Consider the following 19,549-nt stretch of genomic DNA (forward strand, 5'->3'; position numbering starts at 1 on the left):
TCAGTCAGTTAAACGTCTGCCTTCAGGTCAGGTCATGATTCCAGGGTCCTGGGATCGATCCCCATGTTGGGTTCCCTGCTCAGCAGAAAGCCTCATTCTCCCTCTCCCTCTGCCTGCCGCTCCCCCTGCTTGTGCTCTCTCACTCTCTCTGTCAAATTAATAAATAAAATTTAAAAAAAGAGAAAGGAAAGGAGAAAAAGGAGACTACCATAGGGATATTGAAGTGAAGATACTTGGTGAAGATAGATACTTGGTGGGAAGATAACTTCACCAAAAATACCTGAGTGTTATCTGCAAAGGCAGGATTGAGCCTGAGGTATGGGACAGATGTGTGTCCCAGATGCTAGGACTGAGAAGTCAGACTGACATGAGTGACCCAGGAGGGCACCAGTATGAGGAAGTAAGCTGTCCCCCCAGAAGTGGTAACTTCCCACCATCTAGAGGTCTTCTCCTTGGCATCTATGTACTTGGCCTTTCTATGTACTTTCCCTCGGTTTTCTTCCTTCATTCAGCTGGCAGCATGTCTTAGGGATTTCATTTGTTCATCCATTCCTTTTTCCCAACAAATATTTGTTGAGCATAGTCTACTATGTGCCTCCAATACTTTATCCATGTAGCTAAGTTGCAGTCTTGTTATTCTGGCCAGCTGGGTCTGGTTTAACACAGCAGAATTTTATAGTGCTTCTCTCTTTCATTTTCTAAACAGAACTCTTTTCTATTCCTGGTCCAAGCTGCAGCCTCCTCTCTCAATTCCTCTGGATAGTGAAGAAGTAATCATTCCTTTTCTGTTTCACTTCTCTGGATTGTGCCCTTGAGTTCAGGCTAGACATTGCAGTCCAGACGAGGTTCTGGACATCCCGGTGGCGGGGTCAGTAAAATCTTCCCCAAGTGGTGCCTTGTCCTCCTCGGGTCCAACACTCCCATGCAAAAGCCCTGCTACTTTATTCTGAGCAAGCCCTGTTAGCTCGGACTCATCTCTGCTTCTCTACCAGCTTCTTCTCTCTACTTTTGCCGCTTCTTGGTCACTAGCTTATACCTTATAGGCCGTGCTTTTTCTGCTTTAGATCCGGATCTATTATCTCCACTTTTTAAAAAAATTTTTTATTGTTATGTTAATCACCATACATTACATCATTAGTTTTAGGTGTAGTGTTCCATGATGCATTGTTTGTGCATAACACCCAGTGCTCCATGCAGAACGTGCCCTCTTTAATACCCATCACCAGGCTAACCCATCCTCCCACCCCACTCCCGTCTAGAACCCTGTTTGTTTTTCAGAGTCCATCGTCTCTCATGGTTCGTCTCGCCCTCCGATTTCCCCCCCTTCATTCTTCCCCTCCTGCTATCTTCTTCTTTTTTTTTTTCTTAACATATATTGCATTATTTGTTTCAGAGGTACAGATCTGAGATTCAACAGTCTTGCACAATTCACAGCGCTCACCATAGCACATACCCTCCCCAGTGTCTATCACCCAGTCACCCCATCCCTCCCACCCCACCCCCCACTCCAGCAACCCTCAGTATGTTTCCTGAGATTAGGAATTCCTCATATCAGTGAGGTCATATGATACATGTCTTTCTCTGTTTGACTTATTTCACTCAGCATAATACCCTCCAGTTCCATCCACATCGTTGCAAATGGCAAGATCTCATTCCTTTTGATGGCTGCATAATATTCCATTGTGTATATATACCACGTCTTCCTTATCCATTCATCTGTCGATGGACATCTTGGCTCTTTCCACAGTTTGGCTATTGTGGACATTGCTGCTATAAACATCGGGGTGCACGTACCCCTTCGGATCCCTACATTTGTATCTTTGGGGTAAATACCCAGTAGTGCAATTGCTGGATCATATGGTAGCTCTATTTTCAAATTTTGAGGAACCTCCATACTGTTTTCCAGAGTGGCTGCAGCACCTTGCATTCCCACCAACAGTGTAGGAGGGTTCCCCTTTCTCCGCATCCCCGCCAACATCTTTCGTTTCCTGACTTGTTAATTTTAGCCATTCTGACTGGTGTGAGGTGGTATCTCATTGAGGTTTTGATTTGGATTTCCCTGATGCCGAGCGATGTTGAGCACTTTTTCATGTGTCTGTTGGTCATTTGGATGTCTTCTTTGGAAAAATGTCTGTTCATGTCTTCTGCCCATTTCTTGATTGGATTCTTTGCTCTTTGGGTGTTGAGTTTGATAAGTTCTTTATAGATTTTGGATACTAGCCCTTTATCTGATATGTCATTTGCAAATATCTTCTCCCATTCTGTCGGTTGTCTTTTGGTTTTGTTGACTATTTCTTTTGCTCTGCAAAAGCTTTTTATCTTGATGAAGTCCCAATAGTTCATTTTTGCCCTTGCTTCCCTTGCCTTTGGCGATGTTTCTAGGAAGAAGTTGCTGCGGCTGAGGTCGAACAGGTTGCTGCCTGTGTTCTCCTTTAGGATTTGGATGGACTCCTCTCTCACATTTAGGTCTTTCAGCCACTTGGAGTCTATTTTTGTGTGTGGTGTAAGGAAATGGTCCAGTTTCATTCTTCTGCATATGGCTGTCCAATTTTCCCAACACCATTTGTTGAAGAGACTCTTTTTTCCACTGGACATTCTTTCCTGCTTTGTCAAAGACTAGTTGACCACAGAGTTGAGGGTCCATTTCTGGGCTCTCTATTCTGTTCCATTGACCTATGTGTCTGTTTTTGTGCCAGTACCATACTGTCTTGATGATGACAGCTTTGTAATAGAGCTGGCAGTCCGGAATTGTGATGCTGCCAGCTTTGCTTTTCTTTTTCAACATTCCTCTGGCTATTCGGGGTCTTTTCTGGTTCCATACAAATTTTAGGATTATTTGTTCCATTTCTTTGAAATAAATGGATGGTATTTTGATGGGGATTGCATTGAATGTGTAGATTGCTCTAGGTAGCATTGATATCTTCACAATATTTGTTCTTCCAATCCATGAGCATGGAACATTTTTCCATTTCTTTGTGTCTTCCTCAATTTCTTTCATGAGTATTTTATAGTTTTCTGAGTGCAGATCCTTTGCCTCTGGTTAGATTTATTCCTAGGTATCTTATGGTTTTGGGTGCCACTGTAAATGGGATCGACTCCTTAATTTCTCCTTCTGTCTTGTTGTTGGTGTATAGGAATGCCACTGATTTCTGTGCATTGATTTTATATCCTGCCACTTGACTGAATTCCTGTATGAGTTCTAGCAGTTTTGGGGTGGAGTCTTTGGGGTTTTCCACATAAAGTATCATATCATCTGCAAAGAGTGAGAGTTTGACTTCTTTGCCGATTTGGATGCCTTTGATTTCTTTTTGTTTGATTGCTGTGGCTAGGACTTCTAATACTATGTTGAATAGCAGTCGTGATAGTGGACATCCCTGCCGCGTTCCTGACCCAGGGGGAAAGCTCTCAGTTTTTCCTCATTGAGAAGATATTCGCTGTAGGTTTCTCATAGATGGCTTTTATGATATTGAGGTATGTACCCTCTATCCCTATACTCTGAAGAGTTTTGATCAAGAAAGGATGCTGTACTTTGTCAAATGCTTTTTCTGCATCTATTGAGAAGATCATATGATTCTTGTTCCTTCTTTTGTTAATGTATTGTATCACGTTGATTGATTTGTGGATGTTGAACCAACCTTGCAGCCCAGGGATCAATCCCACTTGGTCGTGGTGAATAATCCTTTTAATATAGTGTTGGATCCTATTGGCTAGTATTTTGGTGAGAATTTTTGCATCCATGTTCATCAGGGATATTGGTCTGTAATTCTCCTTTTTGATGGGGTCTTTGTCTGGTTTTGGGATCAAAGTAATGGTGGCCTCATGAAACGAGTTTGGAAGTTTTCCTTCCATTTCTATTTTTTGGAACAGTTTCAGAAGAATGGGTATTAATCCTTCTTGAAATGTTTGGTAGAATCCCCTGGGAAGCCATCTGGCCCTGGGCTTTTGTTTGTTGGGAGAGTTTTGATGACTGCTTCAATTTCCTTAGTGGTTATAGGTCTGTTCAGGTTTTCTTTTTCTTCCTGGTTCAGTTTTGGTAGTTGATACATCTCTAGGAGTGCATCAATTTCTTGCAGGTTATCTAATTTGCTGGCTTAGAGTTGCTCACAATATGTTCTTACAATTGTTTGTATTTCTTTGGTATTGGTTGTGATCTCTCCTCTTTCATTCATGATTTTGTTGATTTGGGTCATTTCTCTTTTCTTTTTGATAAGTCTGGCCAGGGATTTATCAATCTTGTTAATTCTTTCAAAGAACCAGCTCCTAGTTTCGTTGATCTGTTCTACTGTTCTTTTAGTTTCTATTTCATTGATTTCTGCTCTGATCTTTATGATTTCTCTTCTCCTGCTGGGTTTAGGCTTTATTTGCTGTTCTTTCTCCAGCTCCTTTAGGTGTAGGGTTAGGTTGTGTACTTGAGACCTTTCTTGTTTCTTGAGAAAGGCTTGTATTGCTAATATACTTTCCTCTTAGGACTGCCTTTGCTGCATCCCAAAGATTTTGAATAGTTGTATTTTCATTTTCATTTGTTTCCATGAATTTTTTTAATTCTTCTTTAATTTCCTGGTTGACCCATTCATTCTTTAGTAGGATGCTCTTTAGCCTCCATGTATTTGAGTTCTTTCCGACTTTCCTCTTGTGATTGAGTTCTAGTTTCAAAGCAGTGTGGTCTGAAAATAGGCAGGGAATGATCCCAGTCTTTTGGTACTGGTTGAGACCTGATTTATGACCTAGGATGTGATCGATTCTGGAGAACGTTCCATGGGCACTAGAGAAGAATGTGTATTCTGTTGCTTTGGGATGGAATGTTCTGAATATGTCTGTGAAGTCCATTTGGTCCAGTGTGTCATTTAAAGTCTTCATTTCCTTGTTGATCTTTTGCTTAGATGATCTGTCCATTTCAGTGAGGGGGGTGTTAAAGTCCCCCACTATTATTGTATTGTTGTCGATGTGTTTCTTTGCTTTTGTTATTAATTGCCTTATATAATCGGCTGCTCCAATGTGAGGGGCATAGATATTTACAAATATTAGATCTTCTTGTTGGATAGACCCTTTAAGTAGGATATAGTGTCCTTCATCTCTTATTACAGTCTTTGGTTTAAAATCTAATTTGTCTGATATAAGGATTGCCACCCCAGCTTTCTGTTGGTGTCCATTAGCATGGTAAATGGTTTTCCACCCCCTCACTTTCAGTCTGGGGGTGTCTTTGGGTCTAAAATGAGTCTCTTGCAGACAGCATATCGATGGGTCTTGTTTTTTAATCCAATCTGATAGTTGTGTCTTTGGATTGGGGCATTTAGCCCATTTACATTCAGGGTAACTATTGAAAGATAGGAATTTAGTGCCATTGCATTGCCTGTAAGGTGACTGTTACTGTATATTGTCTGTGTTCCTTTCTGGTCTATGTTGCTTTTAGGCTCTCTCTTTGCTTAGAGGACCCCTTTCAAGATTTCTTGTAGGGCTGGTTTTGTGTTTGCAAATTCCTTTAGTTTTTGTGTGTCCTGGAAGCTTTTTATCTCTCCTTCTATTTTCAGTGACAGCCTAGCTGGATATAGTATTCTTGGCTGCATATTTTTCTCATTTAGTGCTCTGAATATATCCTGCCAGTCCTTTCTGGCCTGCCAGGTCTCTGTGGATAGGTCTGTTGCCAATCTAATGTTTCTACCATTGTAGGTTACATATCTCTTCTCCCGAGCTGCTTTCAGGATTTTCTCTTTGTCTCTGAGACTCGTAAGTTTTACTATTAGATGTCGGGGTGTTGACCTATTTTTATTGATTTTGAGAGGGGTTCTCTGTGTTTCCTGGATTTTGATGCCTGTTTCCTTCCCCAAATTAGGGAAGTTCTCTGCTATAATTTGCTCCATTATACCTTCTGCCCCTCTCTTTCTTCTTCTTCTGGGATCCCAATTATTCTAATGTTGTTTCGTCTTATGGTATCGCTTATCTCTCGAATTCTGCCCTCGTGATCCAGTAGTTGTTGATCTCTCTTTTTCTCAGCTTCTTTATTTTCCATCATTTGGTCTTCTATATCACTGGTTCTCTCTTCTGCCTCATTTATCCTAGCAGTTAGCGCCCCCATTTTTGATTGCACCTCATTAATAGCCTTTTTGATTTCTACTTGGTTAGATTTTAGTTCTTTTATTTCTCCAGAAAGGGTTTCTCTAATAACTTCCATGCTTTTTTCAAGCCCAGCTAGTATCTTTAAAGTGATGATTCTGAACTCTAGATCCGACATCGTACTAATGTCTGTATTGAGTAGGCCCCTGGCAGTCAGTACTACCTCTTGTTCTTTTTGTTGAGGTGATTTTTTCCATCTTGTCATTTTGTCCAGAGGAGAATAGATTAATGAGAGAACAAAATGCTAACAGGGTAACAACGTCCCCAGAAAATATACTCTAAACAAATCAGAAAAGACCTGAAGCAGGGGGAAAAGAAAGGGAAAGAAAGAAAAAAGAAAAAGAAAAAGAGAAAGATAAAAACAAACAAAAACAGAACAAAACAAAACAAAAAAACAGAATATGATCAAATATGATCAGGCTGGTACATAGATCAGTGCCACACACTAGATTTTGGGTGTATTTTGGTCTGTTAGAAGAAAGTGCCTCCCAAAATTTTAAAGAAAGAAAAACTTATATATGTACAAAAATAAGGGTTGATATGATGAAGGTATGGAATATGACTGTAAAGGTGAAAATTATAATTTATAAAAGGAATTGATAAGAAGTTGTTTGAAAAAAGAAAGAAGAGGATTAAAAAAAAAAGAAAGGGAGAGAATGTGATCAGGCAGGAGAGTAGAAAAAAACCATACACTAGAGATTTAGGGTATATTTTGATCTGTTAGAAGAAACTATATCAAAATTTTAAAGAGAGAACAACTTATATATATATGCCAAAAATATGGGTAACTACTATGAAGGGATAGAATATGACTTTAAAAATGAAAAATAAAAATGTTTTTTACAAAAGGGATTGATAAGATGTTGGTTAAAAAAGGGAAAAAGAAAAATTCAAAAAAAAAAAAGACAATTAAAAAAATTAACTTTGAAAGACTAAAGAATCATGGTAAAAAAGCCATGGATTCTATGTGCATTATTCCCCTAGCGCTGGAGTTCTGATGTTCTCATTGATCAGTTAACTTGGTCTTGGCTGGCTGTTCTTACTGATCTTCTGGGGGAGGGGCCTGTTGCCGTGGTTCCCAAATGTCTTTGCCAGAGGCAGAAGTGCCCCGCCCTTGCCTGGCCGGACTAAGTATCTGCTCTCAGGAGCTTTTGTTCCCTGCAAGCTTTCTGTACAGTTTGGAGGCCAAGAGTGAAAATGGCGGCCTCCCAATCTCCGCCCGGAGGAGCCAAGAACTCGGGGCCCGCTCCTCAGTGAGCCCCCAGAGAAAAGCTGTCAGTCACTCCTGGCTCCCCGGTCTCCGGCTGCACTCCATGCTCACCCGGCCTGCGACCGCGCATTTCTATCCCTGGCACCCGACCCCGGGTGGAGTCTCCAAACCCAGCAGATCCCTGCAGTGCACTCCCGCGCGGCTCCTCCCCGGGGAGGAAGGTGAGTCTCCCCGGATCTGCCGCTTGTTGGGTCCCTCCTGGAGGAGCAGTGGCCCGACTGTGCCCTGGATCACGGTTTATGGCAACCCCGAGCTGAGAGCCCGCGCCTCGGCTCCATCTCTGCAGCCGGCTTTCCTGCTCCGATACCTGGGAGCTCTGCTGCACTCAGGCACCCCCGGTCTTTCTGTGACCCCGAGGGTCCTGAGACCACACTGTCCCACGAGGGTTCCACCCCTCCTTAGCCACTGGAGCGACGTCCCTCATCGGAGCAGACTTCTAAAAGTTCTGATTTTGTGCTCCGTGGTTCTATCACTTGCCAGAAGCGGCCGACGGAGGCCCCTCCCCCGCCGTCTATCCTCCCGAATATTGCCTCGGATTCACTTCTCTGCACGTCCTACCTTCCAGAAAGTGGTCGCTTTTCCGTTCAGAGAGTTGTTGCTATTCTTTTCTTCGATCTCCTGTTGAGTTCATATGTGTTCAGAATGGTTTGATCCCTATCCAGCTGAATTCCTGCGACCAGACGAAATCCAGGTCTCCTACTCCTTCGCCATCTTGCCCCGCCCCCCTATTATCTCCACTTTTTATTTTTACTCTTAAGTCATCATGGCCCTCTCCTCACAACATGGATGTGGCCCAAACTTACATTCGTGAATTCTCACGGTGTGGCCATGGCTATAGAGGTTTGAGGAACAGTCTGTTTTTTCAAAGGGTCATGGTCAGAGGCAAGTTCAGACTGTCGGTTTCTTGATGCCTCCTTGTTGATCTTTTACAACTCTAGCTCCTGGCCACATAGTGGGTGCCTAGCTAATATTTGGGGAAACAGATCAGGAGTAGTATGTAGCAGATTCAGGACAAAGAAAGAATCAGGTAAATATTGTATTAGTTAGTGTTCACTGGAGAAACAAAACTGATAGGATGTGTGTAATGTGTGTATATATACATATATATAAAGAGACTTATTTTAAGGAATTGACTCAGGTGATTCTGGGGGTTGGTGAGTCCAAAATCTGTAGGGTAGGCCAGCTGGCTGGAGACTCAGGGTACAGTCACAGTTCAAGTCTGAAGGCCGTCTGTTAGCAGAATTCCCTTTTCCTCTGGGGATGTCAGTCTTTTTCTATAAAGGCCTTCAACTGATTGGATGAGTCCTATCTACATTATGGAGGGTAATCTGCTTTACTCAAAGTCTACTAATTTAAATGTTAATCTCATCTAAAAATACCTTCATAGAAACATCTAGAATAATGTTTGACCAAATATCTGGGTACCATGGGCTAGCCAAGTTAACACGTGGAGTTCACCATCACAAATACTATTGGGTTTATTGTTTGCTCTTTAGGTAAGAACTGTAGGGCATCAAGAATAATACCGTGAGTGGAAAATGCTGTGTTTCACAGACATGATCTCATGTGTTCCACAAATATTTATTATTTTTACCCTCTGGGGAGGCTCCTTGGCCCTGCAGAGATTACCAAAATGTTCAGGATACCATCCTGGACCCCTAGGAGCTTCCAGTCAACAGGGAGGAATGGGATCTGTCCAAACAGCAGTCTGTGTGTGTGTGTGTATGTGTGTGTGTGTGAGAGAGAGAGAGAGTACCAACTCTCTCATCTTTGCAGCACACTCCATCAAACTGGCCCCACACATGCACAGCTCATCATTTTTACCTGCATATCCTTGCCAACACTTCAAAATAGAAACCAAGTAAAGGGCTCACTGAATAGTAACAATGTCTGGGCTTGAATCCTGTCTGTGGCCCATAAAGGCAGATCTTTACAGAGACCTCTTTGCCTCAGTTTCAAGAACAATTGCACCTTTTTCTAGGCAGGAGGGCAGTGACATAATTGATAAAAGATACTTGGCAGAGTGGTACCTGGTACCCAGCTAGCAATCAACACTCAATTAATGTTCACTCTTGTTAAGGGTCATCTTCCTTTCCAGGTTTTTGTATTCAAAAGAGGAGCATTTTCCCAGTTAGCCTGACCTAAACCCTCTAGGTCCCTTTTCCTCCCCTCCTTATCTTCTATATGCAAATACTATATATTTGGCAAAGAGTGGAGAATTTTCAGATCCTTTCTCTCCCTTCTCATCAGAATCTAAAAGTAAGCTTGATGAAAGTATAATTTTGCTCACTGAGAAAATAAATAGATGTTGCATCACAGAAAAGGTGTGTGAAGGCACCACATGATAGAGTGGCTGTGAGGATATTAACGTATCAATGCCTAATCACTATGTTGTATACCTGAAACTAATATGATATCATATATCAACTATACTTCAATTAAAAATAAAAAAAGAAAGAAACGATGTGTGATTCCAAAACAGTCTAGCCAGTTTTCAGTCAGAACACCCTGAATGACCATTTCACTTTCTATCCCACTCACAGCAGCATGGAGCTTTACGTTTATGACTGCTAATTTGATAAGTAGAGAATAGTTTCTGGATGGTTAATCTTTATTTTTACTTATGAAATTGGACATTTTCTTTGTCCATTCATTTCTTACTTGGGGATTGCCTGGTTGTGTCCGCTCATTTTTTAGAGATGATTTTTCTAGAACAGTTTTAGGTTCACAGCAAAGTTGTGAGGAGGGTACCACAGTCTTCCTTTATCCATGGGGGATACATTCCAAGACCTGCAGTGCATGCCTGAAACCACAGATAAGACTGAACCCCGTATATATTATGTTTTCTCCTAGATACACCTATCTATGATAGAGTTTGATTTATAAATTAGGCACAATAAGAGATGAACAATGATAACTAATACTGAAATAGAACAATTATAACAATACACTGTAATAAAAGTGTGAATGTGATCTCCCTCTCAAAATTTTATTGTACTTACCCTTCATGATGTGAGATGATAAAGTGCCTACATGATGAGATGAAGTGAGGTGAATGACCTAGGCATTGTGACATAGCTTTAAGCTACTATTGACCTTCTGATGATATGTCAGAAGGACGATCATCTGCTTCTGGACCACAGTTGACCATGGGTAACTGAACCTCAGAAAGCAAAACCGTGGATAAGGGGGAAACCAGTGTAGAGAGATTTTCCATAATCCTCCCGGCCCCACACATCACATGCATAGCTTCCTCTGTTATAAAAATCCCTCACTAGAGGGTATGATTTTTAAAATTGATAACCTATGTTGGGACATCATAATCACTCAGAGTCCATAGTTTACTTTAGGGTTCATTCTTAGGGTTGTATAGTCTATGGGTGTGGACAAGTATATAATATGTATCCTTCATTATGGTATCATACAAAGTATTTTCACTACCCTGGAAATCCCTGTGCTCCACTCTATTATCTCTTCCCTTGACCCCTAACCCCTGGCAACCACTAATCTTAGATAGTCTCCATAGTTTTGCCTTTTCCAGAATGTCATATAGTTGGAATCATACAGTGTGTAGCCTTTTCAGACTGGCTTCTTTCACCTAGTAATATGCATATAGTGTTCCTTCATGTCTTTTATGGCTTGATAGCTCATTTCTATTTATGACTGAATTATATTCCATTGTCTGGATGTACCACAGTTAATCTATTCACATACTGAAGGACGTCTTGGTTGCTTCCAACTTTTGGCAGTTACGGATAAAACTGCTATAAACGTCTGTGTGCAGGTTTTTGGGTGGATATTAAGTTTTCGACTCCTTTGAATAAATACCAAGGAGGATGATTTTGGATTGTATGGTGAGATTACATTTAACTTTATAAGAAACTGCCAATCAGTCTTCCAAAGTGGTCATAGCATTTTGAATTCCCAAGAGCAATGAATGGCAGTTCCTGTTGCTCCATATCTTCACCAGCATTTGGTGCGGTCAGTGTTCTGGATTTTGGTAATTCTAATAGGTATAGTAGTAGTACCATACAACCCAGTAATTTGTTGTTCTAGCACCATCTGTTGAAAAGATTATCTTTGCTTCATTGTGTTGCTTGTGCTCCTTTGTCAAAGATCAGTTGACTATATTTATGGGGGTTTATTTCTGGACTCTTTATTCTGTTCCATTGATCTATTTGTCTAGTGTTTCATCAATACCATACTGTTTTGATTACTCTAGCTTTATAGTAAGCCTTAAAGTCAGTCCTCCAAATTTGTTCTTCTCCTTTAATATCAAGTTGGCTATTCTGGGTCTTTTGCCTCTCCACATAAACTTTAGAACGCTTGTCAACATCCACAAACATCCATTGTGTTGACCTATAGATCAATTTGGGAAGAACTGACAATATTGAGTGTTCCTGTCTATGAACATGGAATATCTCTCCATTTATTTAGTTCTTTGATTTCATTCATCAGAGTTTTATAGTTTTCTTCAGGTAGATCTTATACTTATTTTGTTATATTTATATCTAAGTATTTCATTTTTTCAGGTGATAATGTAAATGGTATTGTGTTTTTAATTTCAAATTCCACTTGTTCATTGCTAGTATAGAAGAAAGTGATTGACTTTTATATATCAAGCTTGTATCCTTCAACCTTGGTATAATTGCTTATTAGTTTCAGGTTTGCTTTTTTTAAATCAATTCTTCCAGATTTTCTATGTAGACAATAATGTCATCTGACAGCAAAGATAGTTTTATGTCTTCCTTTAAAATATGTATACATTTTTAATTTCCTTTTCTTGTTTTATTGCATTAGCAAGAACTTCTAGTTTGATGTTGAAAAGGAGTGGTGAGAGGGAATAGCTTTGCCTCATACCTAATCTTAGTGTCTGCTTGTTTTTTTCTAATGGGGTTTTAGTCTCTTTCTTTCTTTCTTAACATATTAATGCTTTCCATATTACGATCATTAACTGAGTCATATTTATGCCAAATATTCTTTTAGATTGCTGTTTAAAAAAATGTTTATAATATTTCCTGCATAAAGAAGGAGTTAACTTCTATGTGTTCAAATCTATCAGTCTTTCTCCTTGTGATTTCTGAAAGTAAACCTGCAGTTTCCTTTCTCCATTTAAGTGAAATAGAGACAGAGCCCTCCCACCTCAGCCTCTCCACAGCATACCATCAGATGCCTTTGGCACACTGCTTCTGAACAACCGCTGAAGGCAGAACCAAGAGAGGTGCCATAGCTTGAAACTCAGGTGCCCACATGGGGGCTAAGAGATAATTGTTTGGAGGAAGATCAACTTCCCGGAATATTTACCCAAGAAAGGATTTTTTGCCTTAAAAATCCCTCCCACCAGAGCTATGATGGGTTGGTTCTGAAGGAAAGTTTTACAACATTTGAGATGTGTGTGTGGGAAGGTATGGAGTGGGCATCAGAAATGAGAGACAGAATAAACTATAAACCACCAAAAGGGAGGAAGGGGCCTTACCAGGGGCCTGGAAAACTAAGCAATCTTTTCCTAGTTCCTGTTTTTAAAGACCTAGTATGTCGTTCAGTGAAATAGCTGTTATTTAGCTGAAGTTATAACCTGTGTATTTAAGTCTTCCATGTGAACAGAGTGTAAAATGGTGAAAGCTTATAGGTAATTTAGATGTTTATGGGTCTGTGTAAAGTGTTGGTGTTGCTTTCTAATCTAGAATCCTTTCTATATTCAGAGCTGAAAAACTGAGGAAGGAAGTGAGGCTGGTTGGAAGTTAACACTTCCTTTTTTAAGGATAATAGCAACCCAGAAAGAGTTTTACAGGCTTGGGGAAGGGAGTAGCGTGGTCAACCAGCACAGTTTACCTGGGACTGAGGGTTTCCCAGGATGCAGGACTTTCAGTATTAAAACTTGAATAGTCCCATGCAAACTGGGACAGTCAGTCAGTCATCCAGGTTTGCTGGTCATACACACACACACACACACACACACACCCCTACTGATTGACTTGGTTCAAACTCTATCCATTTTGATCATTGTTCCACTCACCTGGGGACTGGGTTTCATTGCATTCAAGGTTTGCTGACTCTGGAAATTATACTCATTTTCTTAATCAGAAGAGTAAGAAAAATAGAACAGAAATACTGAACTTCAGACATTTAACAGCATACGAGAGTTGCCTGTTTATTTGTTTGCCTGTTTCCATTGTGGGCTCTATGCCAGCGGATGTTCTTTGTCTCTCTTGGTTCCACGCCCAGTGTCTAGCACATAGTCAGCATCTACCATTTGCTGAATGGGTATGTCAACAGTTAAAAACAGAAATTCCTGAAGAAATGAGAGTTTTTTCCAACATCTAAAATCGTTTTTCTAGTTTAATAACAAATAATGTTAAAGTATAAAAAAAAAAAAAAAAGTCACGCACAATCTCTTTTAAGAAAAAAGTTTATCCTAAGCTCCATAGCATTACTCTAAGCAATGACAGTGAAACTCACATGAACGGTGGGAAAAGACAACCTACTGATGGCCTAAGAAATGAAACTGAATTGGGTTGACTTTGGGTTGCATCATTGTAATTTCATTTCTCAATTTTACAAATAAGCAATGGGTTTTGGGAGGTGGTCTCCCCGTTGAATCCATTCATTTATATTTTGTGGGAGGTGTTAATACATATCTTGTATCTTCTTTTAACTCAACCCTTTCAGCTCAACCAGGGATTGGAAAGACTTTAGAGGCTGATGGGCAGGAGTGTCCATGAAGAGGCCAGTTAGGTGAGGAGGTGCTTCAGTGTGGAGACCCAGGGAGGTATGTCAGGAAAATCTAAAAATTACCACTTACCGCCAATCCTTTGTGAGAGCCCAACGGAGGCCTCCCTTGTTTTAATTTGGGTGATCTGCTTGTTCTTGAACATTTCTGAGTACTTCCATTCAGGTGGTAATGGAGACAATGAAGAAAATGGGCCTTGGCCCTCTTCCATCCATTTGTCTGAAGAGCTGACAGCTCATTAACTTCTCCAGCTGCTGTTCCTGAGCTTCTAAGAGATGCCACCATCCTTTCTAGGTGAAGATGAAGACATTTAGAGTGGCTAAGGGAGAAGAGTCACTCACAGAGGAATGTGTATCCACTTACCTACCACACCCTTCACCATGCTGCCCCATTCCAGGTGCGTGGGGACCATTCTCCTCCCCATGATGGAGGCTCCTTCTGTTCTCAGGCATCTCCAGCAACTCAGAATCCCTTTTAGGCTGCTTTCTCCTTCTCTGAGTCTGTGGGTGAATCGTGGGGCCCTTTCACTTCTGCTTTCCTAAAATCCCTCAAATCACTGGCTTAACTGGTATGTCCAGGAGTTTCGCTTCTCAAAATGTGTTTAAGGGATCTGAATTACAAATGAGAGAGAGCAGCATGTCTCTTAGTTAGAAAATATCCAAAACTTAAGAAAAAAAGAAAGAAAGGAGGGAGGGAAGGAAGGAAGGAAGGAATAAAGGAAGGAGAAAGGGAAGGAAAGAAAGAAGGAAGGAAGAAAGGAGGGAAGGAAGGAAGGAAGGAAAGAAGGAAGGTAAGAAGAAAGGAAGGAGGGAAGGAAGGAAGGGCTCAGAAAATGAGATACATTGAAAGGCTATTTAACCAATATTGCAGACACTAAAGTTCCATAAAAGAAAGATACAATTATTAAAAACAAGGTTTGTAAACATTTTAATTTTTCCTTAACTGGCCCTCGAGCAGACCAGATGACTCACACCTGGCCCGCTGAGATCAGCCTGCAGTCTGGGGAGCGGTAACACATTTGTGTGGCTTATCCTATTTAACATGCAGACCCAACTTTGTGTCATGTGATTCTCACAGAAACTGATCTACTACAAATTTCTCTGTAAGTCTACCTAGTATACACATTTCATTTACCACCTAGGCGACACACACCACTGGGTACCATTAAACATACCCTAGCAAAGCGTGTCGTTTGCTTGCTTAATCCCTGAGGGTGAAGGGATATCAGTTGTCTCATCCTTTCAACGTTGCCGTGGATGCAGCTCCACTCCCTTTATCTTGGCAGAGATGATTTTTCTGTTCTCTCCCGTATTTCTTTGTTTCTTTCACGCATGTTTGTGCCCCAAAAGGCAGGCTTTATATTGGTCCACTATTTGTGCTTATTTCTCCGTGATTGTCCAAAAACGGATTTGCTGGATCAGAAAATATGACCAGTTTTATGGCTCTTATTGGCTTTTGCTAGATTTTTAAAGAAAGAGTGAGGTGGTTTTCCCAGTCACTTTCTAGTCACTTGGTAGACTTACTCTAAATACTTGTTGGAGAATTCCTCTTTTCTTTGAAAAGACATCACATGCAGAACCTTCTGAGATGCAGTCCAAGGATGAGTATCCAGGCTCAAGCATCCATTCTGTGCATAGGCCCTGGATCCCAGGGCCGTATCATGCATGACCCGGAGACCCACAAAAGTAGTCTTGCTTGAATAGCATAAGAGGCCGAAGATCCTGCTAGAGAAAAGTCCTAGCTGAGGTAAAAAACCATTCATTCCTAGTCACTTTTCTTTTTAAGACATTACTCATCATTTTTAAACTCTAGTAAAACAGAGATGATCCTTGGTATAATCTATGGGTACCTTTCATAGAGATGGATAATTCCATCTGCCAATCTGTTTGGACCCTGACTTGTAAAGGGGATTTAGTTGTTAATTCCTTTATTTATGTTGAGTAGATGCTAAGAGAAGCCTGAGCAAGTATGTAGAAGCTGAGGGGAGACTTGACTAAGGAGGTGAAATCTGAGCGGGTCTCTGAAGGATGATGGGTTTCACCATGTGGGCAGAAGAGAGGCTGGGTTGGGCAGGGTATTGCCAAGATGTCCTGAAGAGCTTGGATTTTGTCTTGTTTGATGCCATTGAAGACTTTATTTATTTTTAAAGGTTTTATTTATTTATTAGAGAGAGAGAGAGAAAACACAGAGGGAGAGTGTGAGGAAGGAGCAGACTCCCCACTGAGCAGAGAGCCTGATGCAGGGCTCGATCCCAGGACCCTGAGATCATGACCTGAGCCAAAAGCAGCCACTCAACTGACTGAGCCACCCAGGAGCCCCGTCATTGAACGCTTTAAAGCAGCAGAAAGGCAGGAGTCTGAATTAGTACAGTGACCTTCTACTTTACAAAGGTCTCATTAAGAAATCTTGAATGTTCTATTTTATTTTATTTCATAAGTTCTCGGTTATATATCATTGAATGTTGATCCCTGCTTAAGTTATATCAGAACCTCTTCATATGCAGAAAATTCCAGAGGAGTCAGGGCAGGCCCTTAGCACAGTAATCAAAGAGTATAATAATAGCATTCATAGAGAACATTATATCTTTAAAAGTTGAGAGCTACCCAGGATCTTGTCATTCCCAAAATATGTGTCATAGTAGTCATCATCCCTCCTTCCTGGCCGAGAGCCTTATGCATCACCTTGGGATGATCATGTAGACCAGGTTTTTCATGAGGCCAGTTTTAAGTTTCCCAGGGTGACCTGGCTGAGGAAGGGGGCCCAGTTGACAAGCTAGGACTGCTACTCTGTAAAGCAGAGCACTCTGACCGACCAGAATTTGACACAAATGAGGTGATTTTTTTTTTTAGAGTGGGGGTGGAGTGAGAGGAGGGGGGAGGGGCAGAGGGAGAGGGAGAGAGAGAGAGAATCTTAAGCAGACTCCAGGCCCAGCATGGAGCCCCACGCAGGGCTCAATCTCTCAAACCTGAGATCATGACCTGAGCTGAAATCAAGAGTTGGATGCTTAACCAACTGAGCCACTCTGGTGCCCCAAATGAGGTGATTTTTAATGGGGCTGGGGGTGGGGAGAAGGATAAACAGACTGGGGCGAGTCTGGGAACCTGGGGAAGGAGACCTGGATAAGGGATTTTTTTGGGAGAGCCTAGAAACCGCACAAGCATCCCAAACAGCTAGGCTAGTGGAGAAGAGCACGGAAGGAGAAGAATCATGAAAAAGGGCAAGGGAATGGAAGAGAAATTTTGTCAGCTCATTTTTGTCTGGGGATGGTCCTGCCCTCGGTGACCTGTTGTAGTTTACAAATTCCCACTCATTCCATAGGGCGGAGAAAACGGAAAGCCTTCCATTCTGGTCTGATCGGCTTTTGGAAAGCGAGAAGAAAGGCCAAAGGCAAGTGACAGTACATGGAGACTCAAGCCATACTGCCGGGGACAGTGGGGGTGTTGGGCAGGGCTGCTGCCGGCGTTGGTCACGGAGCCCATGGCCACATACCATGTTTTGTCTCTGCAACTGTGTTGCCCTTGCTCTCTGCTCAGCAAATCTGAGGACAGGGAGGTATTGTGACCAGGGCTGGGTAATTTTGGGCAGAACTCTTTTCTCACTGCTCACGTAAAAGGCTGTCCTTGCTTTGGATACTAAACCAAGGACAGATGCTGATACAATAATCTCCACATTGAATAAGACCCGCATCTTGTCCGTGGCTGCTTTTTTTTTTTAAAGATTATTTATTTATTTATTTATTTATTTATTTGAGAGAGAATGAGAGAGAGCACATGAGAGGGGGGAGGGTGAGAGGGAGAAGCAGACTCCCTGCCGAGCAGGGAGCCCGATGCGGGACTCGATCCAGGGACTCCAGGATCATGACCTGAGCCGAAGGCAGTCGCTTAACCAACTGAGCCACCCAGGCGCCCCTGTGGCTGCTTTTTGAACCATGTAGTCCTGATTTGTGCGAGTAACCCTCCACAAGCCTGTACCTGGCCAGCAGAAGACCCTGCTGCTCTGGGGAGTTTAATTGCCAATTGTCAATTTGGGGGCCTGTCTTGATTCTAGAGATCTAGGATTTTTCTCTCTGGAGGTCTTGATTCGGAAGCTCCCACTGCATGGGTCTACGTGGGCGCTAGGTTGCCTCAACATGGCTTCAACAGGAACAAAGCCAGATACTGAAAGTGGGTGGTCCACTGGGGGAATGGAAATGTCATCGACCAAAATTGGCAAGTCAGGAGAGAGGCCGGAGAGTTTGGGATTGGGGGTGAAGTTTAAGAAAAAACATTTTATTTCTGATCTAAAATGCCAGTGGATTATTCGGGTGGATATGTCCAAAAAGCTGACTTGTCTATAGTAGCAACAAGTGAAGTCATTTCAGTGGATGAGGTTCACTGGGCTATGGATGGAGAAAGGAGGACAGGTCCCACAAGACTTCCTTGACTGTCTCAAGCCAGAGCCTCTTTTTATTTGCTGTTTAAGGGACAATGGTCTGCACCGGGAGCGACATATTTCTAGCTATACTTCTGAGGGTTGGGTGTCTGCCCAGGCAAATTATAGCATTTTCTATACTGAGCAAGGCAGCTTCCTCTCTACAATGCATGTTTCCTTTTTCAGGCAGGGACACATCTGTTTTGGAGGAAGTTATAGACCCCCTGCTTCTAGAACCATTTTCAAGAACTACACGGGAGTTAGTCGAAACCCTCGCATTAGAACTGCAGGAGAAGGTGGGTTGCAAAGTTAACTGTTCCTTCTCATCCTCACAGTTATGTCTTGGCTTCATTTCTGTGGGGATCCTAGGGTGTCATGTAACGATGGGACTGCAGGCGGACTTCGAAGTGCTCCCGCATAAAGGACCTCAGCTGGCAGCATCCGCTTGGAGATGAGGAATGGAATCCTCGGGGACGCAGCCATCCGTGGGGTCTCCCCCTACGGGGAGATCCTGTCCTCCCTACACTCCACGGGGCACTGCGGCCGGGCGGGGCTGGAGGGGCAGATGCCAGAGGGGGGCTCGGCAGAGCAGGGTCCGGCCGCTGCGTAGGTCTGAGGGAGGAGGCACTCTGCCAGTGACGCCGCAGGTCCCGGGGGCTGCCCCGGGGTGGCTGACGCCGTCTGGGGGCGTTCCTGGGAGCCGGGAGCGCTCGAGGTTAGACCCGAAGCCCCGGGAGGAGCCGGCCGGCGGCCACGTGACCAACCGCGGCGGGGCCGGCGGCCCAGAAATAGCCTCGGCGGCGGTCCCGCCCGCGGGCTGCAGCGAGCGAAAGGCGGAGACTGGAGGCCGCTGGCTGGGCGCGGGCGCGGGCGCGGCGCGGCCCCGGCCCCGGAGGATGCTGAGCCCCTGCCCGGTCCGGCCTCGAGCACATGATGGCGATACGGGAGCTCAAAGTGTGTCTTCTCGGGGTGAGTCCTGCGCCGCCACCCGCCGGGGGACACCCACGTCCGTGCGTGTCCCCCCCCCC

General features: G+C 42.8%; 1 protein-coding gene across 1 annotated transcript in view; it reads left to right on the top strand.

The window, feature by feature from the left end:
* The first annotated feature begins 19,347 nt into the window (after nt 1-19,347).
* Nucleotides 19,348-19,549, top strand: part of RAB31 (RAB31, member RAS oncogene family) — a 123,464-nt gene continuing 123,262 nt past the window's right edge. Inside the window, exon 1 of the mRNA XM_021689463.1 lies at nt 19,348-19,490. Coding sequence (XP_021545138.1) covers nt 19,452-19,490 — 39 coding nt within the window. The 5' untranslated portion in view covers nt 19,348-19,451. The remainder of the gene's footprint in view (nt 19,491-19,549) is intronic.

This window comes from Neomonachus schauinslandi, chromosome 14, assembly GCF_002201575.2.
Source record: "Neomonachus schauinslandi chromosome 14, ASM220157v2, whole genome shotgun sequence".
Classification (NCBI taxonomy): Eukaryota; Metazoa; Chordata; class Mammalia; order Carnivora; family Phocidae; genus Neomonachus; species Neomonachus schauinslandi.